Here is a 24,400-nt window from a genome sequence, read left to right as displayed (position 1 = left end):
GCCGTGCAGCATGCAGGGGCCGAGCCGACTGTCTAGACCGCACCAAGCCGTGCTCACCGCAGAGGACAGCTGTTTTTGGACCGACAAAGGGGATCGTCCCACAACATAAAGTTAAAAAAAAAGAAGAAATAGTTTCAATACGCAGGACTATCAGAGGTCAGGTAATGAAAAGTCACTGTAGCGTTGTGTCAGCTTGCAGATTATCTTGACAACATCTCGATTAAATCTGGAGACAGTAATATGACCTAACATTATACAGCATCACCAAACGAATATATCTTAATGTAGATCACACATTTCTTATTATTTTATATTTTTGAGAAACTTTTCTGGCAATGTAGCGGATCTGTTTTCCATTGTAATGACAAACACAATTGAATACTAGCTGTATCATAGTAGTATTGTATTAGTATTAGTATCATAGTATCAGCTATGTATTGACTTGATGGGGTGTTAACTTGCTGGAAGAAAAACAAATTGTGAGAAACTCATTAAACCAGAAAGATTGATGGTTGACAAGAACATGTCTTAGCTTTGTCATGCAGTATTGGTGGCCAACTTTCCGTCATAAGCAAGATGGGTGGAAGGATAATACTAAAGATATCCATCAACTTGCAACTGCTACCCTTTGTAAAAATTACTCCATAACTCCCTTATTGTTACTATGATAAGTAAAGCTTCTGACTTTGACTAAAACGTGTTCCAAAAGTTCCAGTTCCAAAGACAGATCTAAAGGGTGAACGGCTCAATTGTTTTGATTTTTAGCTGAAGGCAGTACAGTGTAGACAGAGAGGAATGAAACACATACAGGTACACTCGTAAATTAGAGAGACATCAGTTTTCTTCAGTAAAGACTGATGAGGTCAAATTCCTGAAAGATTAAAATCTCTGAGTGACCCACTCCACCAATAAACTAACATTGAATAAAATGACATGACTCAACGCGTTTCGACCAATATCTGTTCTGCATAGTAAAAGGTACAAGGAGCTGTCAGTGTAACTGTTATTTCCTAATTATATCACCTAATCTCTCAGTGTAAACTTTCATTCTTGGACAACGGCTCTGAAAGAAGGAGCCTCATTTGTTAAACATCCACAGGAGTAGTTTTTTAAACTTAGTTTTAACCCTACAATTATGTAAGTGTTTATGCTCTGTTGTTGGGGTGATAACCAGAAATGTGATTCCCTGTTTAAGACACTCAGTAGCCCCAAGACCCAACAGGGAAAGAATGAGCTTTAAAAAAACATATAACAGTGTTTATATGCCTTCACTCGAGATGCTTTATTCATGTAAGAACAGTCTTCTGACCACAATCATTTATGAGCTTTCAGCCAGATTAGCATCTTTTACACGGCCCCCACAAACAGTCACGGAAAATCACATAATCTTTCCCGGGGGCGAAACAGGCGGCGTAAACTACTCCAATGGCCCCGCTATTAACCCCTACGCCGGTGAACTGCTCGTTTCCTTGCCATGTGTTTCCTCACAGACCGTCATCATGCTATAGGAGAAGCTACCGTATCATTGACAGTATATAATGGTTGTAATTGGTTTATATTAGGCTACCAGACACAGCAGGGCAGCCACCGGAGGCCAATTATCCTTCACTAATGTGGTGGACTTTCAGGCTACTATGTTGATTGAACAGATTGTAACACTTACAGTACAAGAGAGTGGTTGTGGGCACAGCTTGACGTGGTAAAGAAGGCAGAAGTGTGCAAGTAAAGTCATTTTTCTATATGTGGAGCCACACAATAACAATGCGAGGCCTCATTGCTTTCTTCTGCGGTGTTTCACTCTCTACACACAGCAGCATGTTGTGTTTGTACAGTGACTGTTTACACTGACACGCTTCTCGGAGAGACTGAAAGAGGTTTTAAACAAGTGTGAGAGGGCGAATGGTGTCTATGAGTTAAGAAGAGACAGAAAGAGGGAATAAACGAGGCAGGGTGAAGCTCTAACTGCGTCTCTTCACTTGTAATGTGAAATTAAGGTTTAAAGGGCATTGAATTATTTAGCTTGTCAAAACATTAGTGTCATAACGTATAATGGCACTGAGATTGAAATGTGCAGTCGTGCGTGTTGGTGTGAGCGTTAAGTGAGGCACACATGCACATTGGGTGGATTTACCCTTTCCCCAAGGGACATATCTTGCCCTTAAATGCCTCTCTGTGGTTGGGAAGCATGGCTAAGGCGAAGGAGCCCTCTGTCATAAAACCCAATTTAGACAATTAAGCACTGATGTCACACCTCTGTGACAGTGATGTCGAAACCACACTACTCATCCAGGATTTAGTTTCCGACATTGTGTCAGTCTGTACTTTTATCTGTTTTGGGGTTTTTTGTCTTGTTTTAAACGTTTTTTTTTTTTTTTTACAAAATCAAGGCTGGCATTTCATTATCTGTGCCAAAGAGCTTGGGAGGAAAAGAGCACTGATGTCTAAATCCTCTGCTCACGAGAGATCTGCTGGACATTTTACAGGAGTTTATGGAGTCAGTGGGTTTGCTGAGTAACACAACACAGTTCTCTTAACTGAAAGGCTGCCCCTTTTTCTTTCTGCAAACTGGCGGAGTTTAGAGGTTTTTCACATTGGGCAATTAGGGGCAGTTCCTGAAGGATCCTGCGTACTGCATCAGAGGGATTAGAGGGTTAAAAGTCAGGTGCTGAGGCTAGGGAGGAGGCCTGGTGAAGGGGGCAGAGGAGGTGGAGGTAGGAGAGGAGGACAAGAGTGGGGCACTCACGCAGCAGGCAGGGAGAGGGGAGTCGACAGGGTAGAAAGTTGGAATTAGTGTGTGAATGTATTTTTCTCAAAGCCACGTGAAAGTGAGGTCTCATCACAATTAGCAAGGAGTGTGTGTGAGTGAGAGAAAGAAAAAGAAAAAGAAAGAGAATTCAAGATGTACAAATCCTTCCTCTGTCAGAATTAAAGGCCTCAGCGTGCCCCTCCTCACAGCGGCGTCAGGTGCTGCCCAGCGGGGGAGCGTTCCCTTGTTGACAACCGAAAGCCAGAGCTGCTCTCTCTCTCGAAGGAGGCGTCTTAAATAAAACCCCGGCATCAAAGGTCTCAGCCTCACACTTCAATGCTGACCCGGCGGTATGCAGAGGCAAACCCCAGCTCGTTCGCCTGCCAAGCTAAATTGAAGAAGAGCTTGCCGATGCAGCCAAATGATGCGTTCAGAAGAACCACTTCAAAACCTTGCATAAATATACACACAGATGCAAAAGGATCTGAGGGCTTTGGAGTGCCCCAGCTTGAACACAAACCCCAAATAACTGATGTGTTCACATCCAAGCATGCTCACTGCAGTCAGATCGTATATATGTTTGTCTGTTTTTTTAAGCCAGATGACCCCCTAATCATAAATGGCACTAAAGAAATTACATTCTCAAACTTAAACTATGTTTTTAACCTTCTCAATGTGTTGGAAAATCAGCAAAAGACCAAAAATCCCCCAAATTCCTAAACTGACTCCAGTGAAGTATTTAGAGATAGGAGTAGAGTGAGAGAGACACATGCAGAATGAGACAGAGTGAGGATGAGAGGGAGGTTGCTCATCCCAGAAAGCCACCACAAATTGCTGCATTTCAGTGGGCCTGTAGAAAAAGAGAAACAGCTCTTAATCTAAGGTTGTAATTACCTCTGGCCAGCACCGTAATTAGGAAATGAGCCTTGAACCAGATCTTGCTGGGCAGAGCAAAGCCACAATGGCGCGCGCACACACACGCACACACACACACACACACACACACACACACACACACACACACACACACACACACACACACACACACACACACACACACACACACACACACACACACACACACACACACACACACACACACACGCACACACACACACACACACCTATACTGTTTGACCAAAAGCAAAACAAGTAAAAACAGATCTCCCTTTGAGAGGAAGGTCAAATATTTAACCTCTTGCTATTAATGACCGATGGAAATTAAACAAATGAGCTCTGAGATGAACATTAACTGTTCAAATTCCTCCAAATATGGTTTGAGTGATAAGACGGTAGAGTAATTTTGTGAGGTCACACAGGGTTTGCGTGTGTGTGTGTGCCTGTGAGTTTTTGTGTGTCTGCTCACTATCGGGTCACCAAATGTATGAGACCTACTTCATCACAGAACGTGGCGACATTCACACACACTTTCATGAAGGCACGTCGTACCAACAAGTCAACACGTATGCACAGAGCCGCTCTCTTTCATTGCATCAGTCGATGTTTGAGTTCTGCGGGTCCCGTTTTTCTTATTGGCTATTTCTGTCACAGCCGGGGGACACAAATAGAGTTGTTATCTGCTGCTGTCCACATGGGAGAGAGCCAGAGGCATCCTGAGACAGACCGGGAGAGAGAAACATGTGTGTGTATACGTGCAAAAGTCTGCATGTGTGTATCCGAATGCCACCACGTATCAGCCCGAATCTCAATCACTCAACGCTGCAATCAACAGCTGAGCAGTTGTGACAGTGCCACAAGTCACAGCTTGCCGCTGCAACATACAACAATCTGAATGTCACATGAAATGTTAAGCTAAGCAGCACACCTTCAGCAAGCAAGTTTTTTCTCCTGTTTATCCCACCTTTCTTCAGCAGGTTTATAGCTTGCACTGATGTTTTGAGCTGTAATCTGTACAAGTTACTGGCAGTTTTAGATGATGCCACTACAAAGTGGTTCTAACATTAACACCACATTGCACTGCTCTGTTCTGAGAGATTAAACCAAATGGGGAAAGAGAAAGGGAGTGACACAGAGCGAAAAAGGAGAAAGAGAGCAAGTGAAGGGTGAGGAGATATTTATGTTTAACAGATGAGCAGAGAGGAAGAAAGAAAGAAAATTATAGTGGCTAGAAAGACTGTAAAGTATCAGTGCTCTAAAAAGAGAGTCAGGGAATGGCAGAAAAAAATAGATACCTCAAGACAGGATAAATATGAAAGTACACCAATAATGGTGAAAAGAGAGAAAATAAGAAATACTGGCAGGTTAAAAGATACAACCATGTTTTTGCAGTGCGTAGTCTGCACAAATAAAAGAACAAATGTTTTCTATGTGGAGGAGACTAAGCTATTACGGCGTAACAAGGCAGAAATATTGTTGTCAAGTTTTGTCATTTAAAGTGCTACAGTCATTCAAAAAGCTTAGCGGTAAAGATGATTTGCATCTATTTTGAGTGTTTAGTTCCACTTTGAAAGCTAAATATTTACAGTGCAGTCAAGGGATTGTCTAAGAGGGAGATACTGGGACCTCGTCAAACTGACCGCAAGTAGGATCAGTGCATTAGAGTCCCCATACTTAGCAGCTAAAAACGCAGGATTGTCACTTATGTGTATGTATTCTTACGTCTGTTTGCCTGTACAGATCAATGAAATGTATGCAAATAACCCAAATAGATGAGCTGAGCACACACAAAAAACATGTACATGAGCATACGCCTTTGTGCAGCAGTTCAAAACACTCACAAAGACAAATAAACACACGGATGCAGAGCACAGTGAAGGCCTTAGAGCAGGTCACCAAGCCAAACCAAGGCCAGGATCTTGACAGGTTATTTTCAGATGTAAACACTGCATTCTGTATGTGCACCAGCTTGTGCTACAGTGCGACTTAAACATGGTGTATGGAAAGTAGAGTGGGGTTTCAGGTGTTACACAATCAGGTTTATGTCGTCATCCTCACACAGAGACACTTTGACTCACAGCTTCAGTATATAAAAATATGACGGAAAAACACAGCTTTGCAGAAACAAGACTGGAAAAGTGAGTTTATTCAGCATGCATGTGCGTATAGTTAACAGCATGTGTGTGTGTGTGTGTGTGTGTGCGTGTGTGTGTGTGTAAGTATGGGAGCGTAAAAGCGAGAAATACTGTGTGCATCCCAGTTAATCATCTTAGAAACCATTTTATGGCCATGCCTTAAATGAGCAACCAAAAAAGCCTGCCATTAGGAAGAAATGTGGGTGCTGCTCTCAGCCAAACGTCTCCCACTAATATAACATCTATCAAGTGGTCACTTTGTGTTGGGGTTTTCCCAAAACCAACTCACATTTATGATCCTATAACCACGCAAAAAAATACCATTCATACAAAGCTACAAGCATATGAACCCAGGCATAAATATACACACACTAATCGTTCTGGTAATGGATAACGGGACTGTAATTATTATAAAACACATAAACAGTATTATCAAAACTGGGGAAAACAGGCAGAAATGTCCCGTTTTTGAAAACACTGAAATGGAAATGGAAATTGAAATGAATTCTTTCAATCTACTGTGAATTATTTTAAAAATTTTAACTCTTGTTAAATAATCTATACTTTGGTGAACTCCTGATGTCAATATCTCATTGATAACAGGTTAAGCTGGTGAAACTTAATTAATCTCACAGATCATACCAGAAACAGTGCTATGAACACAGCATTACAGCATATAGGGGTTCAAACAAGAAGTGACTGTCTCGTCTCATAACGCTTTATACACACGCACACACACACACAAAGATACACACACGCTCTTAGGCCACGGGTGATGGGCTGATACCATAAGACAAGGAGCTGACAGAGTGGAGAGTGGTCGGCCTGCATTCTTCCTCTCCCCGCTCTGTCATTCTCTTGTGCTGCCACACGGCCTGCCAGCGCTCAGCACGCTCCCGCACACAGCTGGAATCCAACCAATTAACAGGAAAAAAACTTCCTGTTTTGCTTGTGGGCCATTAATAATGCATGGCAGGGGATTGGGTTCCAAATAAACAGAAGAGAGAGTCAATTGCAACATATTTGGCTAATAGGTGCAATAATTGTGTTGTTTCCAGGGAAAGAAGTCCTGAAGCCAAGCGAAGTGGAGCAAGGGTAGAAGAGGAAGCGTCTTCACTGGGTGAGTGAGGCATTGAATTAGATCTGACAGTTTTATTTGTAATCTGTGTAATTATGAATAATATGTGGCCACTTAACATAATACAAACAAACTGTGAACATCAGGAATAGTTTTTCATCAGACCTAATGTACGATATAAGGAATGTTATATGTTTGATGCGGCATAATAACGCACTCCTTTGAATATTTGCATCCAGAAACCCAAACCACACGCTGTTGGCGGTCCTTATTGTGTTAACCGTAACACCCTGCTTCCTCAGTAGAGTCCTTTCACACAACTCTGAGCCTCTTAACAAGACTGGCAGGAGAACAAGAGCTGCTCTCTTAACACACATACAGCATTTAATAGATACAGTGAGGCTGTGTAGGGTTACAGACAAGAGGGAAAAGGAAAAAGGAAAAAAGAGGATGGTGAAAGTTTAGAGTGCCTGTCTGGTTTCTGAAGTAACGGAAATGGGTATGAGATAGACATCTCAATAAATTTAACCCAATGTTTGTCTACTGTTCGTGTACGGCTTATTGTTTTACTGGTTTTCTCAAAAAATACATGAATTAGTAAACAAAGACAAACGGGAGGAAAAGGCATAAGAGTGACTTAGTCGAGTTGCAAATGTGTGAAAATGAGTTGTGACCCGTTTTTTAACATATACTGGTTGTCATTGCATCACTAGTGAAAACCGCCGCTATACTTCTCTATTCTTCTTTCCAACTTGACCTCTCTCCCTTCGTTCCACTTCACTCCTGCGTTGCGCTAGTTGCCAGTGAGCTGTGACAAGGGCTGTGTGGGCTTGTTAACACACACACACACACACACACACACACACACACACACACACACACACACACACACACACAGAGAACAAGACTGTAGCCTTGGGCCTCCGGACGCACACGGCCACTCTCGTTAATTGCCTTACAACCCGTCCACCTCTCTCTGAGCAGCCTGGTCAATCCTTGGGATTGACAGAGAAAAACAGAGAAGAAGAGAGGGCGGTGGCGCTAATTTCTTCCTCTGCTGTTGACTTTTCGTTAAAACACATGCACACATTCCTCAGGATAAGGAATTTGTGCATGGTGTGTCCACTGGCTTGCTGTAAATTATTTGCCATGCAGGCAATGCTTCAGTGTCAATATACACACTGACGCAGTTTCTGCCTTAATCCTGGAGTTTCAACATCAAAGCTCATACGCGCTGGCATGGATTAAAGCACACTCTTGACATCCTGTGTGTGTCCAGAGTACTGGCTACACATCTCAGCCGCACCTTCGTGTGCGTATTTGAATATGTAGTAAAATATATGTGTGTGCATGTGACATGGCTCTGAATTCAAGCCAAATGTCTGGCTTTTACTCATCTGTGTTTCCCATTACCGCGTCCGGCAGCTCTGTGTGTTCTGAACTTGAAGGTGAAAAACAACATTAATTCAACCTCACCCATTCAGGTGTGTTGCTCATTAACACCCAATCACCATAGAAACTGTGTGTAATTGTTATTAATGTTAATATTTCTACTGAAAGGCAAATAAGGGTGTTGTATGCATGTGTCGACGATGTATGCATGAACTCTACCACACACATCATTACCATCATAACACATACACACATATGTAAGCACACAAGTATGCATTTGTTCTGGGTATAACAGGCATCAACACATCCGTTCATACACATCATTGTCTGATGTCATGACATCATACAAGCAAACATACTGCTCTTTATTTAGACAAATTACTGTCCGCTTCCAGAATAACAAAGCAACATTCACCCCCCCATTTTAGACATTTGAATGTGTTTTTTTCTACTATTTCAGGCATCCACAGTTTTCTACTAATTTCCTTACAGTATGAAAATCTACTATCAGACTCCTTTATCTTGAATGAGTTGTGTAATCTATTGTGGTGAAAATCAAGTCCATGTTTTGTCAATCTTACATTGATGCCATGTGGTAATTTGGGTTAAGTGTATTTTGATTTGCAAATACTGTGCTGCGTTATCTTATAAGAATACTTTCAATTAACACTTAACATTACTGATAATTGATTTTCATACTGTATGGAAATAAAATAAAACTAATGGCCGCCTGTAATGGTTGGAAAATGTATCCATAAGTCTAAAACTGTATTTTATGCTTTTAATAACGTCAACCTAAATGTAAGGTATATTATTTGTGGTCAAGGAGCCAAAACGTGCAAACAACAGTGGTAATATCCTTTAAAGTGGAGCACTGTGGAAAAATTGGCAGATCCTACCCCCAATATCAGCAGATCATCTTGCTAAATGCTTTTGACATCAGAAGTATTTCATATTGTGTTGATTTGTAGATCTGTTGAGGTAGATCATTGAATTCATAGCATTTAAGTTGTCTGCAGTCGGTGTACACTTGCACCCTAAAGGGAAAAGAACGCTACAGAGGGCTCCCTTGTTTATTCCTTTACTTCTGTCACTACCCTCCTCCCCTTCCTTTGCACTCACCTTGTTTATGCTGAATATAAGGAATCTTCTTGTATGGTGCACCTGCTACAGGCAAATTGTGGAGTCAGGGGTCAATGATGACATCTTAATAGACTGTTACTGACTGATTTACTTTACACTCACTAAGATAGTAGGGCTCACCTGTGTAATCAGTGGTTGGCACAGGTAGAGTATGCAGGTCAATGTGATGATCAAACTAGGGATTACAGACTGATGTTGGCTCACAAGATCCTGTCATTTATCTGTGAAATTTTAGGATAACATCCAGACGAATTAAAAGTCAGATTTAGTTCTTCATGGAAACTCTTATTCCACTGTTCAATTTCAGTCACTGCTTGTAAGTCATGATACTAAATCGCCCACAGCTTTTTAGCTTGTAATTTAATTTAAAAGTATAACTGTCAAGAGCTTCTCAAACAGAAGAGAACAAACTGGATGAATCAAGTTAGACGTGTGTGTATAAGACACCTCCTAAAAAGTTGCTTTAATCAACGACTTTAATGAAGTCAACAGTGATTATTTCACGAGTTAATGTCAGGGCACCCGAGGCCACGGAGGAGAGGCATGTCAGTGTTGTTGGTGGGACGGCTGTGCTGCCTGGTGTGCCAGCCAACCTCCCAAGCGCTGGCACGGTACCAACACAGGCAGCCGTTTCTCAATAAATTCCTTTGTGACATCCTAATCAGCACCATCTTGTGTGTGTGGCATATGTCTGAGGTGTTTTGTTTTTTTAAAAAGCCGCGGGGGCAGAATGACTAGAAAAATCACAAACGGTAACTCTTAGATAGAGGAGGGGAGGGGAGGGGGGTTGGTTCAGGAAGAAAATGAGGAATATTCCACTTAGATACATTAGGGGTATCTAAGTGGAATATTAGGGGTACATTAGATGATAAACATACATTTTACTTCTTCTAAATTACTTTTTTCCACTGACAACTGGCTCAATCTCAATTTCAAACCATACTCAACTCATGTACACACAGGCAATCAAATCTTATGCTTGCAAGTAATAGTAAACACCAATCAATAAATCACTCATTTGTCAATCTGCCTGTGTTTGCTTCTTTCTCCTGCACCCCATAGTGATCATTTTTCATGTTCCTTAGTGCCTTAATGCTGCTGCTGGGGACAGCCTGATAACTTTAGAGCACTTAGTGCAACAACTAAAGCTCAAGGGATCTGTTTGGAGTATGCAACTATGAATTTCATGCACTTTAGCCTTTGTGGAATTCCTTGAGATGAATATTCCTTTGTTTACCCTCTTGATTTTAAGTTTCACAGAGAGATCGATAAAATGGGGCAAGGCTGAGACATGGTTGAATGGTGAGACAGTAAAAGCTTTGTCCAAGTGTAACCAAAGACATGTCCTTCCTGACCTACAAATATCAGCTTTAAGTCCAATTAAAAAGCTGCACTGTGCTAATGAAATGTGAGTGTGTGTTTTCTCTTCAAGTCAACATAAGCTGCATTTTAAGTTACTACAAACAAGTTCATGTTTACCTGTCAGTGCTAGCACGGCTCTATGGTTCTGTTTACTGTCCCGTGACTTTAGCCTCGAGCATTTATAGGGTCTCCAGCCTAATGAACACTTTGACAGCAACACAGTTTCCACAAGGCCCTGCAGGGCTGTTGGCAGGTGTAGGAGACATGCCTTCATCAGATTCCTGTCATACTCTCGCCAGCTACATGAACAAACCTGAGAGAGAGAGACGGTGAGCGCAGGAGCAGGGGGAGGACAGGGTGCAAGAGCAACATGGTGAAGTTGAAAATTTTAGAAATATTGCATCATGTGTCAAACAGTAGTGTCACCTGTTTGTGTGGGTAGCTCTATGAGTGTACGAGTTAAGTGAAAAGATGAGCCAGGTGCACAGACAGTAAAGCACACAGGCGGGCCGACAATGTGTGTTTCCTCAGCGAGTACGTGTGACAGTGTTTGTCTAACATGGATAGACAGCCTGCCAGTCAGACGGTCATACAGTCAGTCAGTGTGCCTGCCTGATGCCTGACTCATACACACCCTCTGATTTAGTTTAGAGTTCCAATTTGAACTCTCACACAACACTGTTGCAACAAAGGACAATGGAAAAAAACAGTGTCAACATCCAGCATTTGACAAATGTCATCAATCACTTGTTCTTTTAATACAAGGACAAGAATAGAAATAGCTTAAGTGTACTTAGGTCAGTAATACTGATGTTGCAATTCAGGTTCACTCTTAACAATTTTCTGATCTTGACGGAGCTTTTCATCATACATGATCGCTTGGGTTGATTTGTTGTGTTGCAAATGAATCCTGACAACGAGAGAGATGGTATGCAACAGCTTAGAAGTGGGCATTCTGTTTCATATAAGATAACGATCATGGTGGCCAGGTGACAAACCAGCAATGTAATCATGTAAGAGCTAGAAAAAATGTCAGTGTGTCGGAGCATGCACTTTACTTCGGGCTTGTGGCTTACTGATAAAACTGGTCCATCCAGTCACTTAGAAACACAAGCACACACACAGCACAAACATTGTCCTGTCCCTGCTTGAGGCTGGGATGTCCCAGGTGTTTTGAAAAAATGTCATGTCTTTTAAACTGCACTTTGTTGCCCCAGACCAGTTCCCTTTGGGTGTCTCTACCAGAACACTGTATTCACAGTGACTGGGCTAGACAGTACAACAAAGTTTTGATTTTGCGAGGAGCCGTGGACAGGATATGAAGCCACGAGCCAAGGCCTGGAAAGAGTCCAGTTTTGTGACACCGGGATGTCGTATTTACTGTTTCCTGATGACGTAGTGCTTTTGGACTCATCAGACTGTGACTTCTGCAATGTAGTGGTTTGCTGCTCTTTCACAGAAGAGAAAAGATAAACAGAGAAAGACAGAGACAGAGAGTGTGCCAATGCAGCAGAGAGCTGTTGTTTGTGTTTTTATGCCATTTGCCTGTGACTGATTTAAGTAAAGATAGAAGCAGCAGAGTAGTGGGGTCATCTTTTTCAGATCGCTGAGCAGCACTATTTGATTTTTCCAAGACAGCAAACCACAAGAAAATAAGAAGAGATAAAAGCCATGGTTATTCTTTATGTCTATGTAATATGAGAAACCTACAGTTGAGATCTCAGACAGATGTGTTTGTGTGTCCCTTGGTAAGGACTGTGCCCCGAGTGACTTTCTGTCCCCAGAGGTCAGAGGGTAGGGTGCAGTAGTGAAAGACGTGTGTCAGTGTTGAGACATCGCTCATTGGGCAAAACAAGAGGACACTGTGTGTGAAATAGGAGAGGGAGAGACAGTCTACCTCAGCCAGAGTGTCTTGTGTCTCTCTCTCATGTGTGCCTTAAACAACAAAATCAAGTCTAGCATCTACAGCAACATCTGTCATATACTTCAGCAATAAAACAAAAGGAAATGGTCCACATTTCCTTTTGGAATTGGAAGTGCCTGACCTCTATGCTTTAAAGCTCAGAGGAGGCAAAGCTAGACTGCTGCAGAGATCAAGTTCTAGTCTGGTTTGGCTGCCTGGTCGTCCAACTCTGCATGCTTCCGGTCCCACCTCGCCTCTCTTGTCTGAGGCAGGATTGTGCAGGCTAGAGCTTTGGCGCGGGTCGCATCATTTACTCAGACACACTCCAAAGGTTTTGGATTTCATGTTGCCCTGCAGGAGTGCAGAAAGCACCTGTTGCAGAGATGAGGACCAGACAGTTTCAGGTGTGTGTGTGTGTGTGTGTAACCAGAGCTGGGTGTATGCCCGTGTCAAACAGGGCCTTTTATCTGTGTTGTCTGGGCCACAGTTACAGAGGACACTGAAACACTGATCTGAGCCTGACCTCTGACATCAAAGAGTCTTTCTCTGGCTCACTGATTTAGCTGAGCTGTCCTTTTTCTATCTGATCAAACTAAATAGGCTTTGTGCCTTTCAAGTTTCTTTTTTAAATACTTATTGTGTTGATATAAAAATCAAACATTCTGCACTTCTTTAGCACATAAAATGTAAATGGACCGCAAAATGTAAATACTGACACGGCTCACTAAATCAAACATTGAGTTGCCCTGTTTTGTTCCTATAGTGCAGCAAATATACATGATGAGTTATGTGAGTTTTAAAACTCCGCTACCCTCACAGTCACCCCTGGACTGTATATTATGCCTTCTTTCAACTTCTCCAGCTGCAGGCTCTAATGGTAATGCTTCACACTGTCCTCATAAACAGGCCCGGACTAAACCATAAAACCCAAGATGAAAGGGACCACCTTTCACACCAATAATAAGAAGCTTAGCAACTAATTTAGATATGCACAACGTAGGGAGCATAAAGTGAGAGGGAAATGTGTAAAATAAGAGTGAAAAGGACGAGCAAAGGAAAATAAACTGTATTCTGTAATAAGGAGGCAGCCTGACAGGAGCCTATTTGTTGGTGAGGTGGTTGTTTGCATTAATTAAAACAGCAACCTATTGACATAAATCAGCACTGGCAGAGCTGGCGCACTATGGATGTGGCTATTGCGTAGTCTTTTCTTGTGGTTGAGCTGAAATCAGTTGGAAAGCTTTGTTTGTGCAGCACATTGTAAAACTACTATGCCCCCTAATACCCCTTCAAACCACTACAAAGCATAGCAATGATACTGTGGCTTCAAGAGTATTATTGCCAATGACAGATGTAGTAAAACTATCATCCTTCTTTCATTCTACATGTCCTCCTCTCCTCCGTACTGCCGACTTGATTGGCCTTGATGTAAGTGCTGTGTCAGTAGAGCATATTTTAGAATATCTTCTCTCTTTGCTTTTTAGCAAGGCAACTGCTGGCCTTACATGTTTTATGCAGCTAAGCCTTGATCTCTGGATATTGTTGTTGTCTTTACAAAAAATATATGCATCTAAGAAGACCAGTATTTCAGTTCAGTGATACTGATGCAATGATGATTGGCTGAAGACACACGGATACAGTATGGGAATATAATTATTTTTAACATGACATACCAAAAACCATGGCTCCTTCTTTGATCCTTACATAGCCTAATATAGTTTGTTCAACTAGTACAACCAGCACTAGAGCGCCACATTAGAATTAAAATCAGCTCATGTCATAAGCAAATACTTCACAGCGTTACATGCGTACCAAGAGGCTTACATAAACATAGCTGACATTGTCAGATGCATAGCTGTGCTGCCTGTCTCTGGCATCTCCACAAACATGCTTTTTTTCCTCTTAGCTACCTCTTAGGTAATCTTTTCATCCTCATATTCATCCAGGATATTCTACATAACTCTTTGTTTCTCCTTACCAATTCTCTCTTGACCCCTTTGTCATGTTGATGGATAACCCTGCTCGATTGTGGATAACAGGGTCCAGCTGTGGCATGGTCGGTACTGACAGTGGGAAGAGATGGGAATACAGGAGTGTGTTTGGAAGAGTGGCTCTTTGTCTTCTCGTTGTGTGAGGGATAGAAAAGGGGGCAAAAATACTTAGGAGAAACAAGAGGGTCAGAGTGCTCACATCAGCATTCATCACCAGTCTTTCTCTGCGTACCTAAGTTATCATTTACAACCAGTGTGCATTCATGTCCTCTGCTGTGGTAAATCTACACGAGGAGCTGAGCAGTGTATTTTAGTAGTCCACCCCAGTGAACTGAGCAATCAGACCTGCTACACTGTAGATCATACTCTAATGCACATACCACAAGCATTGTACTCTTAGAAGATAAAGTCCCTGAGGAGAAGGGGCCTCTTTGAGTATGCACTCTGTAGTGTGCAGCCTTATCCCCTTACTGTGACTTGGCGTGGTGCCCCCCTGCAGTGTCTTGGCCAGCTAGCTGAATTATGCAAGTGCGCTGTGACCTGCGACTCCTCCACACACACACCAACATCCCCCCCCCCCCCCCCCCCCCCCCCAGTACCATTCATTGCCCCGCAGTGTTGGCCTTCAACTCTGAAGATAAGGGCTCTTGACGCTCGGCCTGCCGGGACTTAATTGCTGAAGCCCACTTCACTCTCCTGAAGCCAGGCCTTATCCACCTCTCCACCCCAGTGCCCCTGCTGACAGAAACCTGCTTTTGTCTCCACTGTTCCCTTACTTGTGTTTTCTTTTCCTCCTCATCTTGAAAAAGAAAAAAAAAGAAAACATGGGATAAGAAATTCTTTGAGGGAGAGCAAAGACAGTGTTTTCTTCCCTTTCCTTGTTAATGTTTCTTTTCAAGGGACTGACCATGTATTTTGCTTTGTGTTGCGCAAAGACGTTCCCAAGTTCTTTTCTTTGTATTTTCTCCTCATTGGTTCTGGCCCCCGTGTGATTCCACATATCCATCAGCCAACACATTTTATTCTAATACAAGCCACAAACCTAGACTCAAGCAAATGAAAACACAGATGTAATAGCAATCGCTATATAACAGATCTGGTCACAAAGATGTTTTTACTCCCAATCATATAAGCAGCACCATCCTTCACCTGATCTATCGTCTGTTTGTAAACCCTGAAAAACTTCCTGTTAGTCTCTAAATGCCTAGCCAATGACACACACAAGCGCACTTTTTCGAGCTCAGCTGCTGGCTGTCTCAGGAATGTCTCAACAAGCGTGCAGGGGAGCGAAAAGGAAATTACAACTCAAGAAAGGAGGAGGAAGGGAAGATGGGAGGGGGCATTCCTTGCACAGGATGACAAGCCTGTCTTTCTACTACCTCTCTGTACCTCTCTCCACCTTCACTCACTTTAAAACACTTGGGCTACAGCCGCACAGTCAGGAATCACTCAGCACCACAGTATACTGTGGATCCATACTGTCATGACGCCACGATTGGCCCTTATCTTAGACACAGATAAGACCTGCACAAGTCACTTGCGTCCAAACAGAAAGACAACAGAGGAATCTAAACCTTTAAGCTATTTATCTGTGATCTGGCATTATTTAGAGAACTCCTCCCCATCCACCCCCTACCACAGTTTCTCCTCCACTGGGTTATCAGATGTGCCTGGCCTGGTTTGGAATGAGGCACACTCAAATAAACATTCTGCCCCCGGGAGCTACGCTAGAATCACCAAGTTGAGTTTCTAAGAAAAATATTCTCATTTTATCAGCATCCACTCCTCTCACAACAGCCTGACTGATGTTGTTGCATATTCTGGTTCTGGACCTTTATACCCGTCTCTGGCCCTGATATACTCTCCCAAAGCCTTTTATCTCCGGAAGGAATGAGATTGGATTTTTTGGACAAATACAGACACATATGATACTTTTCTCACACAAACACAAAGTCAAGCGCATGCAGTGTTTGTTCTCTACTTTAACATTAAGTACACTGTCTTTGACACATAAACATATGCTGTATCCTGCACTGAAGCCTAAATGCTGAGTGATGATATGAAAACCCCAAACCATCTGCATGCGCTTCAGCTTTTGCTTGATTCTGTCCATCTCCTCCATCTCCTGTTTATCTTCCCAAATCCTTTTGTTTTCCCTTGTTCTGTACACACGCAGTACGGCAGCCAAACTTTCTTTTCTTTCTTTTCCCTCTTCCATCTGCATCTCCCTCATTTCTGAGCCCTGTAATGAAAACTGCCATGTCCTACTATTTAAGACAGTTCTGGCTGTCCATGGAACTTGTGGCTCTAGTTAAAATTGATCCCTGCCACTAAGACTTTTATTTCAAACAGGACATTTTTCCTTTGGACTTATCACAAGCCCGCTGAGCCATGAACCAAAAATCCTTTACAGCTCTGTACATGTAATTACATACCTGTTTAAGTGAATTTCCACAGGCGAGTTTGTGTACATTTTGGGATAACTGCAACCCTTCACCTTTGCTGCCCATTCAGCTGTAGCCAGCAGCAAACTATCACCATTAGATTTTCTGGACAAGAGTTTCCACAAACAATTGCAATAAAAAGTAGAATCAACTTTTCTGCATGGCTGGCATAGTTTAGGTAGTGTTTCTGTGCTGGTAGCAGGTGCTGCCTTTTGGAAACTAGTTAGCTGCTTTGTTCAATCAAGCTTTGAGGTTTGAGTTGGGTCAATTAATTAGCGTTCGGCCACACACAACAGCATTTTGACCCTGTCTGAAAATATCATCCAAGTGCATGCCATGGTAACTTTTAGTCTATACACAGGAGAAAGAAAAATAAGAGACCAGGGAGTCTTTCCAGCGAGGGTGCAATTTCAAGGAGGGGTGGAAAGAAAAGTATGCTGAAGGAGAAGGAAAATAAATGCCATAGCTGTGGCCTGATGAGATGATACTGACCCTTCCTTTGCCTCTCTGCCGCGCCGCCAAAACCATTGATCTCCTCTCCAAGTCTGACACTCATTTTTTGTGTAAAGAAAATGTTTCATTAAACAGAGTGAACGGAAAGAGGAGCAAATTAATTTTAAACAGGAGAAATTATTTCCATTGGCAGCAGCTCTGGTGCTACTGTAACATGCACTTGGTTTAAGTTAAATATTTTTATTAACAGAAAACAGACAACCCTGTTTTCAGAGGTGGCACTGATACCTATAGGCAAATTAAACAAAGCTACAGCAACACGCAAGTTATTTTGTATGTCCTTAAGCACTATGGGACATTTCTGTGTATTAGATAAAAGTGTTAAAAACACTGATTACTTTATTATTAAAATTTTAAAAAGAATAGAAGGAAGTTTTTTGTTATTTCAAGTGTGCTTCTACAGACAGACAGTCATTTGTGTGTATCTAAAGGATGACATGATGCAAAATGAACAAGAAAAATATATTTATTCTGTAAGTCTAGAAGGAAAGAACACAGTTCAAAGAAAGAAAAGGAAATGAGGAAAAATAAGACGTCAAAAGCAATTTCTTTGACATTTCTTGTGTGATGGGCAACGACCCTAGGTAAGCAGTGTGAGAACAGAGTGTTCTGTGTGCTCCATCTGTGTAAAACTGTAAGTCACACATACATGGCTTCCCATTCAGGTATTTGTGCAGCGCAGACAGCAACAACTACACCATTTAAGGTCCTAAAATAAGCTCCCACGAGCATTCAAGTCCACCAACATACAGTTCTTGTGGGTGCCATAAATATTATTTCCTACAGACAACAAGATTTGATGTCAGCTAAACATTGTCCTCACCCCCAGCCAATAAACTTAAATCATGACATTAACTACAGTAATTGCAGGACACAAGGGGTATTCAGAGGGTATTTGAGAAAATTAGGCTAAGGCGCCTCTGGTTAAGGATTCAACAAAAAAGAGTTTTCTATTGACTCACTGAGAGTGAAAAAAAAGAGGACGAAAGCTGTCTAAAAAAGAGAAATGGTCAACAGATAGAGATGTTGCCTCTTCTCTGCCAAGGCCGTCTCGCTCGATAACAGAGGATAATAAACTGCCACACACACTCTTGTCAGCAACTACTTTCTTTTTTATCTCCACTCATTCCTCTCTCCCTCTCCTTTCCATCATCGCTTCCCTCCTTTTCAGGCCTTTCATGTCCTGTGTTGACGCACTACTGGGGTGTTTGTTTTGTGAGGCTTAGGCTCAGGTGGAATGGGTTTAAATCACAGAAACTTATCTTCCTGATGATCTACTTTCATCAGTCTCTGTATATTTAACAGTATTAGAGACACTTCTTTGGCAAGTGGCACTGGCCGTCAGTCTGCGTAATGACACAAAGTGTGTAGTGCTGGATGATTTATTAAATCTTATTTTTTTTTTCAGAAAATTTCTTATATTTGCTTTTCAGTTGAATTATATTTAAAGTTCAAAGAAATCTGCTAGTTAAAGAGTTTAAAAAAAAGAAAAAACTAATTACATGCATTATGTTTCCAGTAATCATGTTAAATAATCATGATCACAATTTTTGCCATAATCAGGCAGCCCTAAAAGTGTGTGTTATTTACATCTATGGTCAGGAGCTGCAGCTCTGAGCTATCGGCAAATGTTAAGAACGCCACAAAGTAAATCATCCACAGATGCGTGGCCATGTGCAGCATGGCAGACATACAGCCCCACAAAGCTGACAATATGATTAAATGAAACTGGAGACACCAGAGCACTGTTTATAGTGAATCATTCAGAAGGCGTATGTGAAGCTTTTCACTGTTTCAGTGACTCAAGAGGGACTGAAAAACATAGTTTGACACATCATCTCAGAATGACAAAGCAAATTGAATCTATTCATTGCCACTGTATGTCTCATACGCTATGAAGTATTTTATAAACATGGGGAGAAACAGTTAACTGTGACTCCACTACAACCACATAGTGTGTGCAGAACTGTAAACAGTGATGGGTGGGCAATTTAAACACAATTACAAACCTTTTGTTTACAAACACCAACACACATATGAACTCATATGAGTCTGTGTGTGCTAGTCACACACACAACCATCTAAAGGAACATTAGTGAAGGATACAATGGATTTGGCATCCCACAGTACTATCTATTACACAGATCACTGTGGGGATAATGTGGCACCCCTTTAGAAAAGTGTGGCAGGATGCCACTATGTCAACTTTTCCCTAGAGTAGAACAGAAAGCTCTCTCGGAAGCTTGAGGTCACAGCTATAGCCCTATTCTTTGAGAGACCTTGTGAAAAAAGGCTGCCTTTGATCACTGGCTATGCATAGTTAAAGCTCTGATAATATTCTCAGTCTGTGAAATACATTGCAGAACCAGACACTGACTAAATTGCTGACCTATGCTGATCTGGAAAGTAGTCTACATAGTGAAAAAACATGTTTCGTGAAAGAAATTGTTAACATTGTGCAATATATGTTACACACTTGTTGGTCCCAGGAATATTATGTAAATTAATGTTGTATCCCACTGAGTAGGCATTTACTGTATATTCCTCTGAATGCAAATGCGGGTCACTAACGGTGTATGTCTTCTCCTGTTTTAGGTCGAGCAGGGAGAGAGAAAGAGTCTGCACCATGAAGGTCTTTCTCACTCTACTGATGCCCCTCCTGCTCTTTCTCATTCTACCTGATGGCACCTTGTCCAGTGACTGCCCAAGTGACTGCTCCTGTTCCACACCAGGATCTATCTTGTGTTACCAGAGACGCTCCTCTTCCATTCCCCAGGGAGTGCCCCCATCCACAAAAAGCCTCTATCTCTTTGGAAATGGAATTGAGGGCTTGTCCACTGAGGACTTTGATGGTCTACAGAACCTGGAAATGCTAGACCTTAGTCAGAACAAACTGACCGAACTTCCTGATAGAGTGTTTGAACCTTTGACTTCTTTGAGAAACCTGGACTTGTCATCCAACCAAATCACCCACATTTCAGAGCAATGCTTCCAAGGCATGGCACTGCTTGAGCGTCTTTATTTGTACAGTAATCATATCGAGACCATCCACCCTGCAGCATTTAATGGCTTGGAGCACCTGCTGGAGCTCAAATTGCAGGGCAACCAGTTGACATCTTTGCCTACACTCTCCATGCCTCAACTGCTGCTGCTGGACCTTCGCTTTAATGTCTTACCCACCTTGGGTCCTTCAGACCTCCAAACCCCAAATCTAGAGTCGCTAAAATTGGGTGGGGTAGGGCTCACCAGCCTGAACAAGGACCTCATAGGTAGTCTGATCAACCTCCATGAACTGGACATCTCGGAAAACCAACTGGAGTCCTTTCCCCCAGTGCTGAAGGAGACTCGGGGGCTTATTCATCTTAGCCTGGCTGGGAACCCAATGGGTCCTCTTACAGTTCCGGACCTGCAGAACCTTGGAGAGCTGCAGGAGTTGGACATTAGCAGCCTCAGTCTGCAAGGCCTCCCTGAAGAGTTTCCACAGCTCTTCCCCCACCTTAGAAAGCTCACGGTGGCAGAGAACCCCTTCAACTGCCTATGCACCATGGCCTGGTTCCCAAGATGGCTGAGAGCTCAAAGTATCACCCTGGAGAGAACAGAGGAGACCCGCTGCCATTTCCCACCTATCAATGCAGGAAAGGTATTGGAGAGACTGGAGCACAGCCATTTTGGCTGTCCTACCACAACTACAGTCACTACTAGTACTGTCAAAACTACTACTACCCTGCCTGTTCCTGTCACTACACTCCCAAGTACAACTAGAGCTGTTGCAGTCCCGAAGGCAAGTGGCAGCCCCACAGACAAAGATTATGACTACCCCCTGCCCCCTGTCCCTCCATCCCCCAGCATGGGCTCAGATGAGGAACAGCATTTCTGCCCCTCTCACACCTGCCTGCATGGGGGCACATGTCGTTTGGACCTGCATGGTCAGGTAGAGTGTACCTGTCCACCTGGTACCTCTGGCATGTATTGTGAAACCCAAAACCATCACCCACCTTCACCACCTGAAGCTGAAATCCCCATGGCAACTGTCACTGCAGATGCCCCAGACATCAGCTCACGTCAAGCAACATCCACCTCAATCCTGCTGGACCTCCACCGCTACATTGAAATGCGGCCTTATATCCGTGGAATCCGCCTTACCTATCGCAATCTCTCTGGGCCAGATCGCAGGCCGATCCAACTCAGCCTACCAGCATCCTACCCAGAGTATAGACTGAGAGGCTTGAAGCCCAACTCCACCTACACTGTGTGTGCCAGTCCACTAGGTGCTCCTAGTGGCATAGACAGTGTCTGCACTGAAGCCCGTACAGCTGATGAAAAGAACATCAGTGTCACAGGAGCACAAATTGAGAACAAGAGGCTCACCACAATGCTGGTGCCTGCAATTGCCATCTTGCTACTGCTGGTACTGATAGCAACAGCAGTGGGAGTGGTATGTTATCTCCGTAGGAAGAGGGCCAAAGGCCACCTGGACCTAGAATGTGAACCCTCGCAGCTAGAGTTGGATGGAGTAAAGACTGGTTTGGACAATGGGGCACTGCCTCAAAAACAACCCCAGCTTATGATCTCTGAACCTGCTGTTCAAAATGGCAATCTGGAATATGAGGTGTTGCTACTACAGGACCACTGTACTTCAAATAAAAATGTGTCTTCACACAAGCCTTCCTACTTTTGACATCTGGCTCAGTGCTACCTGGGCCTCAAGAAAGATTTAAATTCCTCAGCTCTGTTCTCCCCACTGGTGAAATACAGAGACCAGTGACTGCTGCTGTGTGGAGGAGAGAGCATCAGCCAGCCAACCAGCAATTGAGAAACTGGTCATAAGTTGACTCAATGTCCTCCATTTGTCTAAGTAGACATTAAACATGTTTGAACTTTAAAAGCTTCATTCTGCTTAAACAATATTTCTTCCCTCACATTGCTGGATTGGCACCCACTCCCATGTTATCAGCAGCAGGTCAAAGGCCAAATGATGCTGGGACAGATGGTGTGTTGTCATTGGCTGAAATTTAAGGTCAAGGGACATACTGGCCTCATGCCCTCCTTTATCTGTTCATAAAGGAGTGTGTGCTGAAATGGTGTTGTGCTACCTTTTCCCAATCACAACAGCCCAACTAAACACTTTCAGCTACATGTAGTAACTCCTCAGTACTACCCCAAAGGGATCAGTGCTTGCTGTGAATTGCCTTTAAGACACTAAATGAAGTTGTGCAGAGAAAATTGCTGATGCTTGTATTGCTTTATTTGGCTCTAAAACTTGTGATTTTATTGTTTTGTATGTATGTATGTTTTTTTTTTTTTTTTATACCTGTGTCTTTTTTATTTTCTTATTGTGCAACATTGTGACTGTTAACAGCCCTCTAAACCTTCCACCCCCACCTCTTGTGACCAACAGACAAAAAAGTAGATTAAAATCTTTGAAGATTAAAACTCATTTGGTACCAGCAAAGTCAATCAAAGAGCTTTACCCCCAGAATGTCAGACAGTCTAAGTAGATGTGAGTCTGGACAGACTCAAGACTAAATCCCCCTTCACCATTCTGAAGCCCTCAGCCTGCTTCACCATCACAAAGGAAGAAGGTAAGCAGGATTACAAAAGTTACAGAGGAAAGCAGTTGACTGAACCCCTTCTGTTTCAGCACTACGCTGAATTTTAACCAGTTAGAGCTTGCATCAATTACTGTAAACACATACATGACTACACCACAGCATAAGAGAACTTCGTTGACTTTATTTATTTTTTTATTTTCCCTGTAAGGGAAACTGTTTTATCCCTCAACCACAATTCACATAGGACATACTACTTTGCCTGGCCCACAACAAGCAAAGCAAATAGTGGTTGTGTATTGTGTTTCCCTTGAGTAAAAATAGCCTGCTAGGGGTAACATGTGCACAATTTCTCCTTGGCAAAGAGGGTCCAAGTTTTGCTCACTTACACCTAACCAGACTATGAAAAGCCCAGACGCACAGCACACCCTATTCATAATGTTGATACTGTTGTGTGGAGGACAATGAAACTTTTAAAAGGTTTTATGTTGGTTTTACGTAAAACACAGAGAGCTGACATCCAAGTCTGTGAATATGGGGCAAAGAAGGACTCAAAGTAACTGTATGTGTGTGTGTGTGTGTGTGTGTGTGTGTGTGTGTGTGTGTGTGTGTGTGTGTGTGTGTGTGTGTGTGTGTGTGTGTGTGTGTGTGTGTACATCTGTCAACATGAGTGATAATGCAAGTACATGTTCTGTCTTGTGCAAAAACCTGCAGACATCAGTTATCCCCTCAGTGTGCCCACATGCCTAGGAGCACATGAAGCACCCAACACCTCTACCTACAGTATACACCAAAGACACATATGTGAATTTCCCACACTATTTCCAGCTAACAATTAACACTTCCATGCCAACAAAATGTCTTGAGATCCCACACAAAAAATAATTATGCAATGCAACTGGAATATTTGTCTGTAAAGTAGTATACATTGAAGATAAAAACGTATTTTCGATGAGATTGTTAATTTTTCCCTGTTTATTTTGGGAAGCTCTTTGTTGTCATTCAATGTTTTTTTTTGTTTTTTTTTTAAATTCTGTGAACTATTTGTACAAACTGAAAAAGTGGTATTATCATTAAATGAATATCCAAAAATATAAATGGGCAAGTTATCTTTTTTTTTGTTTCCACCTTTTCTTTGTAAGAGAAATGATCAGATTTACAGACAGATTGTCTGTGTTTGTCATTAGTTTCTCCTTCTCTTTTTAAAACATCACTCAACGCGGTAAGGGGAGAGATCACAGGAGGGG

At 42.5% G+C, this 24,400-nt stretch overlaps 2 protein-coding genes across 3 annotated transcripts in view; one reads left to right on the top strand and one right to left on the bottom strand.

Annotated features, from left to right (window-relative positions):
- Positions 1-24,400, bottom strand: part of coro7 (coronin 7) — a 106,493-nt gene that overhangs the window by 28,505 nt on the left and 53,588 nt on the right. The gene's annotated exons all lie outside the window — the stretch shown is intronic.
- On the top strand, positions 138-24,117 carry vasnb (vasorin b). Of its 2 annotated transcripts, none has more exons than XM_062438918.1 (2): positions 138-161; positions 20,200-24,117. In XM_062438918.1, the coding sequence occupies exon 2, from the start codon at positions 20,231-20,233 to the stop codon at positions 22,280-22,282; it is 2,052 nt and encodes a 683-aa protein (XP_062294902.1). In that variant the 5' UTR covers positions 138-161; positions 20,200-20,230; the 3' UTR covers positions 22,283-24,117. The 2 variants fall into 2 exon arrangements, with proteins under 2 accessions (XP_062294902.1, XP_062294903.1); XM_062438919.1 differs by lacking the exon at positions 138-161 and adding an exon at positions 6,855-6,898.

The sequence above is a fragment of the Scomber scombrus genome, chromosome 18 (genome assembly GCF_963691925.1).
Source record: "Scomber scombrus chromosome 18, fScoSco1.1, whole genome shotgun sequence".
NCBI lineage: Eukaryota > Metazoa > Chordata > Actinopteri > Scombriformes > Scombridae > Scomber > Scomber scombrus.
Note: the sequence above shows the minus strand (reverse complement) of the source record. Positions and strands in the feature narration are given on the sequence as shown.

Coding starts and splice junctions, on each gene's coding strand:
- vasnb (XM_062438918.1), top strand. CDS start 20,231: ATGAAGGTCTTTCTCACTCTACTGATGCCCCTCCTGCTCTTTCTCATT.